This window comes from Melospiza melodia, chromosome 1 (genome assembly GCF_035770615.1).
Source record: "Melospiza melodia melodia isolate bMelMel2 chromosome 1, bMelMel2.pri, whole genome shotgun sequence".
NCBI lineage: Eukaryota > Metazoa > Chordata > Aves > Passeriformes > Passerellidae > Melospiza > Melospiza melodia.
In genome coordinates this window covers 35,666,244-35,679,059 of record NC_086194.1, presented here as the reverse complement: position 1 = coordinate 35,679,059, position 12,816 = coordinate 35,666,244, and the positions used below count along the sequence as shown (strand labels likewise).

Below are 12,816 nucleotides of genomic sequence, written 5' to 3'. Positions count from 1 at the left end.
AAAAAAAAAAAAAAAAAAAAAAAAAAAAAAGAAGAAGAAGTGTTGAGCGTGGCTTGTTAAATTTCAGCTTCTCATCAAACTCCTCTTGGAGGCACAGGTTGGAGGGACAGAAACAGTCACAGTTGGATGTGGCACCTTCAAGCAATAAATTGGCATCATCATCCATTGGTAGTTAGGAAAGAGTCAAACAATTTGACTTAGGTCTGATAATGAAATGTCCAAATGATAGGGACACAGGGATCTGGTATGGTTTTGTGCTTTATATTCAGGAACAGTGTCTGCTTTCTAATTTCTTAATACATGCAACCTTCCTCTTGCCTGAAAAGTCATGCATTAAAATTGTCAATTAAAAAAAAAAAGAAAACCTTTCAGTGTTTCCTTAGATGGGAACAGTATTATTATTGTGCCTTTCAGTTTGCTGTCTTTGTTCTGGGCCTGCAGCTGAATGAATTTTGCTTTTCATTTCTGTTTTTGGAAGCACTGCTTTTCTGCAGGGTGCAGAGGTCACATGTCTCTGTGTGCATAAGATGCTGGGCTTGATTTGTAGATGGAAATGCAAGCTTGTCTCAGGCACAAGAAACATCTTAATTTAAAGTTAAAATAGAGGTTGAAAACCAACAACTAAGCCCTGAACTGAGTTTTCACAATTGTAACAGACTTTTCTTTTGCCTCTCCATTTAAAATATGGAAGAGTTGAGAATAAATGATGCATGGCCCATTCCAAATATTCTTCCTTTCCTAATGAGAGAGCCTTGATCCAAATCTGAGGATCCTTGCTCAAATGTTGGCTGTGTTTTTTATTGTAAATGTTTCTTGCAGATTAGTTCACTTACTCTTTCTGGTTGCAATGAAAACAGGTTTTTTGAAATCTTTAGATGTCACTGAAATAGTTCAGCAATATTAGCACAGCTGGGTTTCTGTTTTATAAAAGCACAAAATATAGTAAGGAATAGTCATCCTTTAATACACAAAACCACATTATATGTCTTCATAAAAGGTTTAATGTGCTCTCTGGACCTTAAAAGCAGCTCAAATCTCTTTTGTAAGATAAATATTAAAGAAAATGCTGCCATCATCAGAATGTGGTCCAAACTTAGGAGCAAGGAGTTTAGCAGCCTGAATTTCTGTGACCTAAAGCACCTGCTAAAGACCAGCTTTAATTTGAAGAAACCAAATAAGTGAGGGTGGAAGGATCAATGAAACTGATGTTCTGACCAAACTACTGTGGAGGTCTGAGATGAAACCTGAGTGTTTACACCACCACACTTGTTTTTGTGGACACCTGTGCTGTCTTGAGAGCATTATGTTGATTATTACTAGCATTAATAATGGTACTATTAATCTAGGACATTAATAATCATAATATTAATCTAGGACAATCTCAGGTGTGCTTGAAACATTGGCAATTAGGAGAGGTTTAGTCTTCACCCTGTACAACACTTTGATCATGTCTGAGCTTCAGAGAGCTTGACAGTTGTACCAACAAAGCCCTTGAAGACAAAAAGTGTTTGAAAGATGAGTCTGTGTGATGTATCTGTGGAGCCTCACTGGAGTGGATGAAAGCAAGGTGTGCTGTTCCTTGCTCCATCCTCGCTTGCTAGCATGGCTGTGCTGAGTAATGGGCACAGCAGTTGTGCTCCTGGGTGAAGGTTTGGCCTGATCAAGCTGAAGTTTTGCCAGCTTCTGAGCCAAATCAGTACAAGGCAAATTTTACAGCTGAATGCTACTCATCACAGCATGAGATGAATGCTTTTCTGGTGTCAGAGCTGACTGCTTGGTCTCAGTGAAGCTTAATATCGTTAATATCTGCTTGAGCGTTGCTCCAGTTGCTTGTGAAAAAGATCTGTATTGGTGGCAGCTGACCTCTCATGTAGCACCTTTTACATGATAATGACTGGATATTATCACATTTTTGAGCAAGAGACTATATTGTGTGGAAAACAACTTCTGCATAGTGTGTTGGGGACAGAACTGTTTGCAGACATACATCACTTTAAATGTCTTTCCTTGCTGGAAAGGACTGGCTCTATGCAGGAATAATTCCTTCAGATCTCCAGATCTTTGTCATCTGGTGTAAATCTTAATTGAGATCAACAATAACTAGTAATTAACATTTTGGAAACTTCTATTAAACCCAAAGGGTGTGTGATGTTAGCAGCATCTCTAGCTTTCCCTGAGAAAAAGTTGCAGGGCATTAAGTGAACAGCAATTAAAAGAGGAGTGTGAAGAGCAAATATTGGTTTAGTTCAGTAAACATCAGTTAAATTTCAAGACAGACCCTTACTTTCACCCTCTTTTTCTCACACCAATCCTTTTAAACACCCACTGCTTTCTAATGAGTGCTGCACTTTCATTGTAAACCTATTGTTTTGTTTTTCAATTGACAGAGAAGACAGAGAAAAGAGCAAATTCAGTTGTACTTTTATAGGTTTTGGTATTACTTGAACACTAACTTGTTATAACTGCTCCAAGATCACAATAGTTCATTAAAAAATGTTTATTTTTGGTATTTTTTTTTCTTTAAAAGAGCAACTGAAAGCTGTTGTTGGTGAGCCAGTTTTCACATAATTTGTAGCTTTGTAAAATGATTAATTATTTTGTGCTGAATGTCTTCAGGTTATTTTGGCAAACCAGGAAAATAAGTTGACCTTAAAAGTCAACATCTGTTTGATGTGGGATGATAAAGTTATTTTTCTGAGAAGTAATTTTATTGTAGCAGTCAGATTCTTGCACTTTATAAAAGATTATTGCAGTACCAAATTACAGCTTTCAGAGAAGTACACAGTGTTATTCTTAAAAAATAACAGAATAAACCCCCAAGGAATCTAAAATGCGTTACTATGAAAATCTTCCTTTCTTTAGTTTGGACTCTGTCATGCTAAGCTGAGAGTGCTTTGTTGTGGATGCGTAGCTATTTCAGGTTTCTGGGGCTGGGGGAAGGAAGGCTCCAAAGCACACTGAATTATTTATGCCTGTCTCTATTTTCTTAAGAGCGTGGCTTCAGCCTCTGACACTCATGTTCATGAGGTGGAGGATGGGGTACTGCAATCTCTGTTCTGTATGTTAATCTCTCTTCCAGCATTATTTGTCTGTTCATTTCTTTGTAAGTGAAAAATGACCTCTAAATGAAGTTTCCATTAGATTGTCACAACTTCTGTGCACAGATTTAATAGTGATTTTATTCTGTGTTGAGCACTTTAAATTTCTGATTGTGGATAGATATTTACTAGAGATTTTTCTTTTACTAGATAGAGATTTTATTTATAATAGCACAAGTTGTTCTAATTGGAATTTATGAGCTTTTTAAATATGTGTTAGCATCTGTAAGATCCTCATGTAAAATGTTTCAGGTTTTGATATTTTTAACCTGAAAGTTGGTGCTTTATGTTTATCCAGATTTGTGGGTTTAGTTTTTCTTGAGGTGATGCGAGGCAATAACACACCCCTGTTCACCCTATTTCAGGAGCATAGCAATGTTCAGACATGTTTATAAAGCCCTGATAATTGTTGTACCTGTTGTTTCCCTTTGTGATATTTGGAGCCAGACATTTGTTCAGAGAAGAGCAATGAAGCTGTGAAGAGTGATCCCTACGAGGGGCAGCCGAGGGAGCTGTGGGTGTTCAGCCTGGAGAAAAGGAGGCTCGAGGAGGCTTTATTGCTCCCTACAGCTGCCTGAAGGGAGGCTGGAGCTGCCTGGGGATCAGCCAGTGACAGGGGAAGAGCACGAGGTGGTGACAAGGGGAAGTCAGTGACAGGGGAAGAGCACATGGTCTGCACCAGGGGAGGCTCGGGTTGGACATCAGGAGGAATTTCTTCACTTGTTAAGCATGTGAAGCACCTCCATCCCAGGGAGGTGATGGAGTCACCATCCCTGGGGATGTTTGAGAAACCCCTGGATATGGCACCTAGTGCTGTGATGGTTTGCTCAGAGGTTGGACTCGATGATCATGGGGGTATTTTCCAACTGTTTTGATTCTGTGATTGCCCAATGGTTGTTACTCCTTTCTTTCTGCTTTAAAATACTCAATACTGTCTGTTTTACCACTGACAGCAGTGGTGGTATATTCATACAATTAATTTGGCTTGTCAGGTGTTAAATGGGACTTATCACAATGAGAAAAGATCTTAATAAAGGAACTTGTTAAGGAAGTCTTCTTTGTAGTGTCAGAACGCAGGAGACTGGAAAAAAAACACCAGGTGGAATATCGCATCCCTGCTGCAGTGTGTTTTTGTCAAATAAAAAGATGGCAAGTGGAGTGTATTAGCTTGTGGCTGCTGCTCAGCACTCTTTTTTCAACCTTTGTGCCTGCAGTGATTCGAGGCCAGCCAAGCATGGTGCCTGTTAACTCCCTGCAAGTGCAGCAGTTATTCCATTGTGGCACAGCATGATGTGCAGCTCTTTGGCCATTTCCAGGGCTCCCATAGCAGAGTGGTGCTGGATGTAGCTACAATGGTCTCTACAGTCCTCATTTCTCTGAACTTGCCCATCTATGAGTGTGATGGTTTGCAATTGAGACAAATGTGTAGGTTTACCTCTGCCTACAGCAGAATGTAGGTCTGAGGTATGGTCTGCTGAGAAAATCAGGCCACTGTGCTTGACATGCTCTGTGGTGAAGAACTGTGTGCATGGGCAGCAAGCTGTTCTTTGAGATCTATTTGCAGTCATTCCCTCTGTTTTCTGAAGTTTTCAGGATTATTTTTTACTGGAGGAGCAAACTCTCTGTGAAAAAAAGTGTAGGAATTATAACAGTAGGTGGTTTTAAAAGTCAGGCTGATTTATCAGAGGTACCATGAAGGAGTGTTCTTTTCCTCCTGTGGGTGAAAGATGTTTGTCCAGTATTGAGCTGTGTAAGAGAGCAAAGAGGTGGCAAATATGTGAAAATGAGCATGAGGACAACCTGAAGCTGATTAAAGAAAAGAAGAACATGAAGCAGGCAAGTAGAAATGTCCTGCTTAGATAGGTGGCTGCTAACAGACTGTTTGAGCTATGTTATGGAGGAAAATAAAATACAGTAGAGTTCTGAACAAGTAGAGGTTGTGGGTATGTCTGAGAAATGGCCATCCTTGTCATATTCAAAATGAACCAAATGAGGTTCAGGGAAAAAGTGCTGCCTAGCAAACTGAGTAGATTTGAACTGCAGTAACTGCTGGATGGCTTCCTTCTCTGAAATGTAATCTGTGATCCCAGTGCAAACTCCTGCACTGACAGTCGTGTTTTCAGGATAAGGTTAAAGCATTTGACATAGTGTTTGACTGTTACATACTTGCCTGTATGAAATACACTGTGTTGAAGTGACCTCTACTTGCTGGGCAGCTTGCTCATGCTTATGAAATACACTGTGTGTTGAAGGGAACTCTAGTTATAGAGGAGCTTACTCATACTTTCGTGCTTAAGAAGCATTACCAAAATGGCAAGTTTGTTTTTGGTTCAGTAACTGTTGGTGTATTTAAGGAAAAAAAAAAATCCCACACTTACTCATACTTGCATACTTTCATACTTATAAAACATTACCAAAATGGCAATTTGTTTTAGGTTCAGTAACTGTTGGTATATTTAAGGGGGGAAAAAATAAAATCTCACACATACAAAATAAAATCTCTCACATAGTTGAGACTATTTCTTTCAGGGAGGTTTCAGAATTTTAAGGGCATTCGATACCTACAAGCTTTTAATTCTTTTCCCTATCTACTCAGAGTGTAGGTATGTAAATGTCTGCCCTGCATACCTTTGTATTTGTTTAGTAACAGAATGCTGAAATATTTCCCCTCTTCTTAAGCTTATCTGCCAATAGGTTTAGGTATTAATTTAATAAAAATTAGTATTGTATATAATTTTAACCTTTCTTGCTAGGCTCTTGGATGCTTAATGTTTTTCAGCTGTGTCATGTATTTCGAATAAATCTGCTTAGCTAGTGTTTGGAATAAAGGAAATACTTTTGAATAGTGAGATCCTCACTAAATCTGCAAGTTGTTAGAGATTTTGGCTCATTTGGCAATGTATCAGAGGACAGATTTGGTGCTCTAAAAGATGAGTTACCTGAAGGCAGGTGGAAACTCCGAGAGTTCTGGAAAGCAGTTCCATTGACATCACCAGCACAGCAATACTCATACTCGGAGTAATTAATAACAAAGTCCTGAATGGTTTCATTAGTGCTGAAGGTTGGGCAAACACTCCACAAACACTCCTGGTTCCAGTTACACCACAGGTGCTCTGAGGACCTGCACGCAATGCATGGCAACCGGAGTGGGACTTTTTATGTGTTCTGTGTGCAAGACACTCCTGGAGAGCCAGCAGTGTCCCAGATTAGAGGCACAATAGGCAGATCTGCAGCCCAGGGTCCTCTGACAGATGTGCTTTATCAGCTGAAGTAATTCCAGCTCAGAGTAGCTTGTCCTTTCCCACTGGTCAAAACTCTGCTTATGAAAAGGGATTTGTTTGTTTCCTAATGCATTTTCAGCTCAAGTGGATGAATATAATTTTACCTAAATGGAAAGGTTGTGTGAGTTCCCTGGACAATTCATTGCCTCACATTGTGTTGGTAGAGGGCACTTCTAAAATGGAACCACTTGACCTTTTTTTGCAAGGTTGAGCATCTGTGTGATCTGTTCATAGTCCACAGGCAAACAATTACCATTTTATGGATTACAGTCTCTATAGAAAAGGATTTCTTCCTCTATTTTATTATCTGCTGTTCTGAGAGTATGTACTCAAATGGCAGCTTAAGAAAAAAAAAAAAAGAAAAAGCAAAATTTGAATGGTTTGAAGCATATGCAAGCTAATGGTAAAAAACAGCTTTGCACACTTCCCCATGCCCAGCATTGTCTTGCAGATGAATTTGGAGGGGAAACTCAAGTGCTGATTGTTTCTAAGGAGAGCAAATGTGTGCAAGTATTTTACTTCTTCATGATATTGTAGAAGATTAAGAGAAACATGTTTGTTTGTTTGGGTATATTTGTATATTATTGAGTTTCTATTGCTGTGATAAGAATTATGAAGAAAATTTAGACATCTGTGTTAAGTGCTTTTTAAACAAGTGATAAACACCCCACATTTTTGTTTTGTAGCCATATGTACCAGAAATTTTTCTAAATGGTGGAAAAAAATGTCAGATATGGCAATGTACACAAGACCAGCTACAGTAGTGTAATAGTCCTGAAACAGTTTATATTTTTCTTAATATATTGTTATTGCAAACATTTAAAATTATCCTATGAACATATCACATTAGTCTACCTAAACAAATAAACAGCAATCAATTGACTTCAGGTAAGAGCAGCAATGCAGACAAACCACAAAGAAAATAAAGTGCAATTAGTGCTTCAGTCTCTCTCCCATCTGAGTAGATAAATTGACTGACAGTTTTGGATGTAATTGTGCTGTATCTTTGTTCTGTTTCCAGTTATACTATTGTCCTCTTTCAGGAATCCCTCAAACATGTTTTATCTTTTTAAAAATATTGAAGTGCATGGGAGCAGAGGGAGTAAATTATTTAAAGTTATTCTGTGTCTCTGCACTTGCCTGAGTCAGCAGAATACATCTAGGTCATACGTTCCCAAGGAGCTCCAGTGCAGAGTATCTTCTTTCAGTGGGGACTAAGTAGGCTCATCAAGGCACAGTTCTCTTGCCTTTTCTCCATTTATGCCTTCACAAAGCTTGGGTGAAAAACGATGCAAATTATTATATTTTTAAAATTAAATTCAGATAGGGTTCCTTTGAGCTGACCCGTTCTTCACTCATCATTGGACAATCAACTGACAGAGGGAGTGCATTCCCTCTTAGCTACAGCTGGTACCAGTAGGCTGAATGACTCTCTAATCTATGCAGTTATGAATAAAAAAACCCACTAGTTTTGTTTGTTGATGCTTTCTTTCCTTCCTAGGATGGCTGCAGCTCCTCCAAGCTACTGTTTCGTAGCCTTGCCCCCCTGTTCCAAGGATGGGCTGGTGGTGTTTGGGAAGAACTCTGCACGGCCCAGAGATGAAGTACAGGAGGTGGTGTACTTTGCTGCTGCAGAGCATGAGCCAGGAAGCAAAGTGGAGGTAAGGGTGAATTGTGGCATTCAAAGTGTGAGAAATCACTGTTGCTGGAAGAAATGAATACTGTCTTGTTTTCCCATCAGATTGTGGAGTCCTTACTTGCTTCACTCAAATCTCCTGAGTAGAAAAAGAAAAGATTTTTTTACAAGTTTGAAAATGAAACTTACAATGTAACTTTTTTAACTGGGGAAAAATCCATGACCTCTACTTTTTCTGGCAGACAGGCAAAACTGCTCACATCTCAGATTCCTGCACCATGTGGTCAATTGATTTACTTCTAAGGGAAAAATCTCCTGGCTAACTGGAACTAGAAGCTAATTTTTGGAGTTTGTCGTGTGCCAAATGAATTACTCTCATTCATGGTTGTTGTTTGGCAGTAATGGGGCCTGGCTATGCTACACAGGTTGAAAAACAGGAAATCTGTTTTTCAGAAACTTAGCCAGAAATCTGGGACTTGAGGAACTTGTATTCTAATAAGGGAATGTGAGAGGAGGAGAATGCGAGTGCTCAAGTTTGTAAGCCAGACTTAACTCTTGTACATGCCATGGGCTCTGTTGGTATGTTCTGCACCTGCATCATGGCCAATTTTTAGTGCTGTGGCTTTTCTTGAACCCAGGCTGGATGTGGAGTCCTGAAGCTGGACACTGATGCCGTGGCTGCAGGTTGACAGGGACCCTGCTGGAGGTTGTTGTAATTGTAGTCTGTCACTGCAGCCTTGTTCTAATGACAGGAGAAATGAAAGGATAAGCAGATGTGGAAGAGTGAAGCAAAGGGACAAATGAACCAGAAGACAGGAAGAGGGGGAAGTGTAAAGTGAAGGTGGAATGAAGAGACTGAGGCATCAGAAGGAAAGACAAGGATCTGTGCAGGCAGTCATTTTATCAGAGGAGACAGAGCCTGATGTGGCACTGCCAGCAGCTTTTAGGGTCCCAGGTTCTTGCTCTGCCTGGCAGCTGGGAAAGCAGAGTCTGTGAGGCTCCCTGCATTCAGCTTCCTCCTGGCCCTGTGGCTCTGCAGAAGGCTGAGGACAGGAGGTGTTCTGCACCAGGCTGATGCCTCTCATCCAGACACATTCTGTGTGGATCTAGTGGCACTTATTTTTATCTAAAAGATTTTCTCTTGGCCCAACAGAGGTCTGCACAGCACGTTGGCCATGAGCCCACTGAGAGCCCCTGGGGCGGTCACTTATCTTTATACCCAAAACTACGTATACAATATTTACCTATTTCCCCCAATACCTTTTACCCTTATTGACCAGTACACCTTTAGTAATAACCAATCCCAAAGTGCCACCATCACCACAGAAGATGGAGGCCAAGAAGAAGAAGAAGGACAGGACATGCCCAAATTCCTCCATCTTACTTCTTTAGACCCCCCTGTACAGAAATCTTAAACCCTGTGTTTCACACTCTAATTAACCTATCCTTTCACCATTTATCCCAGTGTGATCCTCCCATCCTCATACAGGTGTCGTCTCCCGTGCAGGATCAAAGTCCAGCCACCAGACACTTCTGGCAACATTCCAGGACCTCCGAGCCCCCCAAGGGTGGTCTTGGTGACTCTGCATATCAGTCCTGAGGTGCTGAGATCCCACACTACAACTTATGCATTATTAAATGGTTTAATTTTGGATATAAATAAATCCCCTCCCCCAGTAGCACTATGCACAGTTGAGTGCTGTAGCACCTTGTAGACATGTGCTGGCACATGTAACACAAGTGCGACAGTAAGACAAGAAGAAAGCTTCAGAGCAGTTTGTTTTAAAGCACCTCTGCATAGAACAGGAAATGGAAAAAAGAGTTCTGTTATTGGGGAAGAACAACTTTGGAAAGCTTCTCTGTTTTGTACCCTTAATGGAGAATAATTTGTAAGAACTTACTGTAGGAGTTCTTGATTCTTTTGGTCTCTTTGCCCCACATCTTACTCTTTCATGAGATTGTCATAATTTGCTGAAGCATATAATTAAGCCATATATAATAATCTGTAATTTTATAATTGGCATATAATTAAGGCATATATAATCTATTATGATTTCTCTTTTACACCATGATTAATTGGTTTAGTGCCTTTTTTTTTAGAATTCAGTCATTAACTCAGCTCTTTTGTCAGACCTTTTAGGAGCAGGAAGCATAATTCCTTTTCATAGCACAGCACAGTTTGTAGATTTAATCTGCCAACAAGGATCTGCAAGCATTCTCCTTAAATGCTGAATTTAAAAAAAAAATTAAGGTAAAGTTTGTTGCAGTGTGGTGAAGATGCACTTTTAGATGACAGACTGGAAGGGGCCATTTTTTTTTTCTAAAGTAGGAGCTTAAATCCTAATTAATGACTACTTTGGCTTCTGCTAGTCTAAACTACAACAAAATTCTTCATTAGCTATCCTGAGGTTTTTCAAGTAAAATTGTGTGCAGCAACATACAAGCTCCAGATGTTTGCCAAAATTCTTCCTGTTTCCTCCTAGCACAGGATAAAAACATCATCATTTTCTCTGAGAGCAGTGCAAGTAATTGCTTATCACTGCCTCTTCATCACACTCAGCACTAAGTATTGTTAATGTGCTTTTATTTTTTTTTTTTACTCACGCATATTTCGAGTGGAGTAAGCTGGTTAAACCACAGAGCTGATTTTACTTGTTTTGTTAGGTCCAAGGTAGCTGTCTGGGAGGTTTTCACAGTCATTGTGTGTTGGTAGTGAGTGCTACCTCAGAGACAAGAAAAGCTTGAAGGAAAGGCTTGGGTCCAGTTGCTTCCCTTGTTAATACCAGGCATGCAACACTCTCCACCTCTGAACAAACTTGTCAGAGGTAATTAACTGGTGGGGGAGTGGAGAGGAGTGTCAAAGCTTCCATATGTAGCTTTGACATGCTCAGGGTTAATACTTTGTTCTTTGAAACCCGTGAAAGCTGCTAACACTCCAATTACTGTTGGAGCAGGTTTTCTTTTTTACTACAGCTTTCCTTCCTTTGCACTTTGTAAAACTAAACAGCCCTGAGAAATTAAATGTATGATATTTACAAATATCATACATTTAAAATGTGGCTGATCATTTCACACTACAGTTTTTCTAAGTCAGTAATCCTTTGTGCCTCTGACTAGATTTTTCTTTTCATCCATCCTAGTGTTTTGGGTTTCTTTTTCCCAAATGAGCTGCTTTTCTCTCCATTCCATATTGTATACTTGCTTTAGTTTCTTTACCGTCAATGGACAATGATAGTGGACTTGGTTTTCATTATGTTCTGTTTTTTGCACACAATGTGGTTCAGTGTGTATCAAATTGTGATTACCTGGTTGGCTGCCACTCATGTTCTGAATTTCTGTTAAGAGGTGGAAATAGCATGGATTGTTCTACAGAACTCTGTCAGGGAGTTTGTATCCTATTTATTTCCTATTTCTGTTCTGTGCTGCTCCTGTGTTTGCATCTGTGAAAATGCACTGTGTAACCAAAAGTGGCTCACAGTAATTCAGTGAGATTGCTGCCATAAAGGAATTGGGAGGGCTGTGCTGTACAGCTCTCAGTCACTTTGTGGCAGGGTCTCAGGGGGACTCAGTGAATACTGCAAGTCATTTTCAGCCTGATCTTTGTGCCTCAATCTACCAGACAAGTAACCCTGCAGCTAGCTCATCAACATAATTCCTTCCCTCCACGTCAGCAGGTTCCCAAGACCCTGAACAATGGGGCTTTTCATTAAAGGTCCCTTCTGTGTATGTGTGTGACAACTTTCTCAAAGGTTTGTTCTTCCCCTGCATTGCAATTTTGCGGGGGCAGATGCTGATCAGCCCTCTTCCTTGTTGTAGTGCTCAGCCTACTGAACTTGTGTGAGCAGGTGAAGCATTGCTCCCCTAAGCATAAATAAGGTCCTTTTTGGAATTCCTCTACTAAAAGTGTGTTATTTTTTTTCCCCAGATGTGGATTTTAAGAATTTGTAACATTAGTGAGAATTAAGATGCAAGTCCCTCGGTCTTACTTATTTTCAAGGTAGATTTTACTTACTAGATTTCTTTTATTCTCTATTAACCTGCTGTGGTTTTCCTTCTGCTGAAGAAGTCTTGGCAAAATGACTTTTTGTGGATGAATTTCCCATGTGGATTTTTTTTTCCTTTTAGATCCATCTTCCTTTCCTCTAATTTGACCTTATATTCATGATTTCAAAATAGTCTTGGTTTCTTGTTTCACTACAGAGCTGTAAAAGCTCTTTCACCTTAACAGCATGCACTTCTTATAGAGGAATGGAAAGGGGAAAGTAGAAAGGGTAGACTAGCAAAGAAGTCTATAAAAGTGTGGAACATTCCAAATTTTTCTACTATGTTGGTATTAAACACAGATCTAGGCTAAAAGCCAGCCCTCTGTGGGGTAGGAGGAATTTTCTTGTTCTCTAAAACATCATGACATAGTTATGCCTTAGTTATTCTTTTGTTTTGCTCTGTTGGTTTTTTGTATTTTTTTTTAATGGGTATCATTCTACCTCCCCTTGCTCTGAGTTTTCAGAGGAGCAGTAAGATTTTTTCTCTATGTTGGTCTGAGGACTGCAGACATAAAAACTCACCTAAAGGAAACTGATGGGTCCCTGCCTGGTGTCACAAGACAGTGTAAAGCTTGGAAAGCAGACTTTGACTGCATTAAAGTTGGCTTTGTATCACCTGGTGATCTTAATCCTGGTGTTTGTAACATCATCACCAGGCATCACACCAGTGCTGCAGTTCAGGTCTGGGATCTTTGGTTCCCCTTGTTGCCAGTTATTTGGGTTTCCTGCGTTGTGTCATGGGCAAGGTGTTCAGAATC

The 12,816-nt window shown here is 39.9% G+C and overlaps 1 protein-coding gene across 1 annotated transcript in view; it reads left to right on the top strand.

The window, feature by feature from the left end:
• The window catches only part of SCRN1 (secernin 1), a 38,177-nt gene that overhangs the window by 3,151 nt on the left and 22,210 nt on the right, over window positions 1-12,816 (top strand). Inside the window, exon 2 of the mRNA XM_063153812.1 lies at window positions 7,881-8,040. Within this exon, the coding sequence (XP_063009882.1) occupies window positions 7,882-8,040 (159 nt within the window). The 5' untranslated portion in view covers window position 7,881. The remainder of the gene's footprint in view (window positions 1-7,880; window positions 8,041-12,816) is intronic.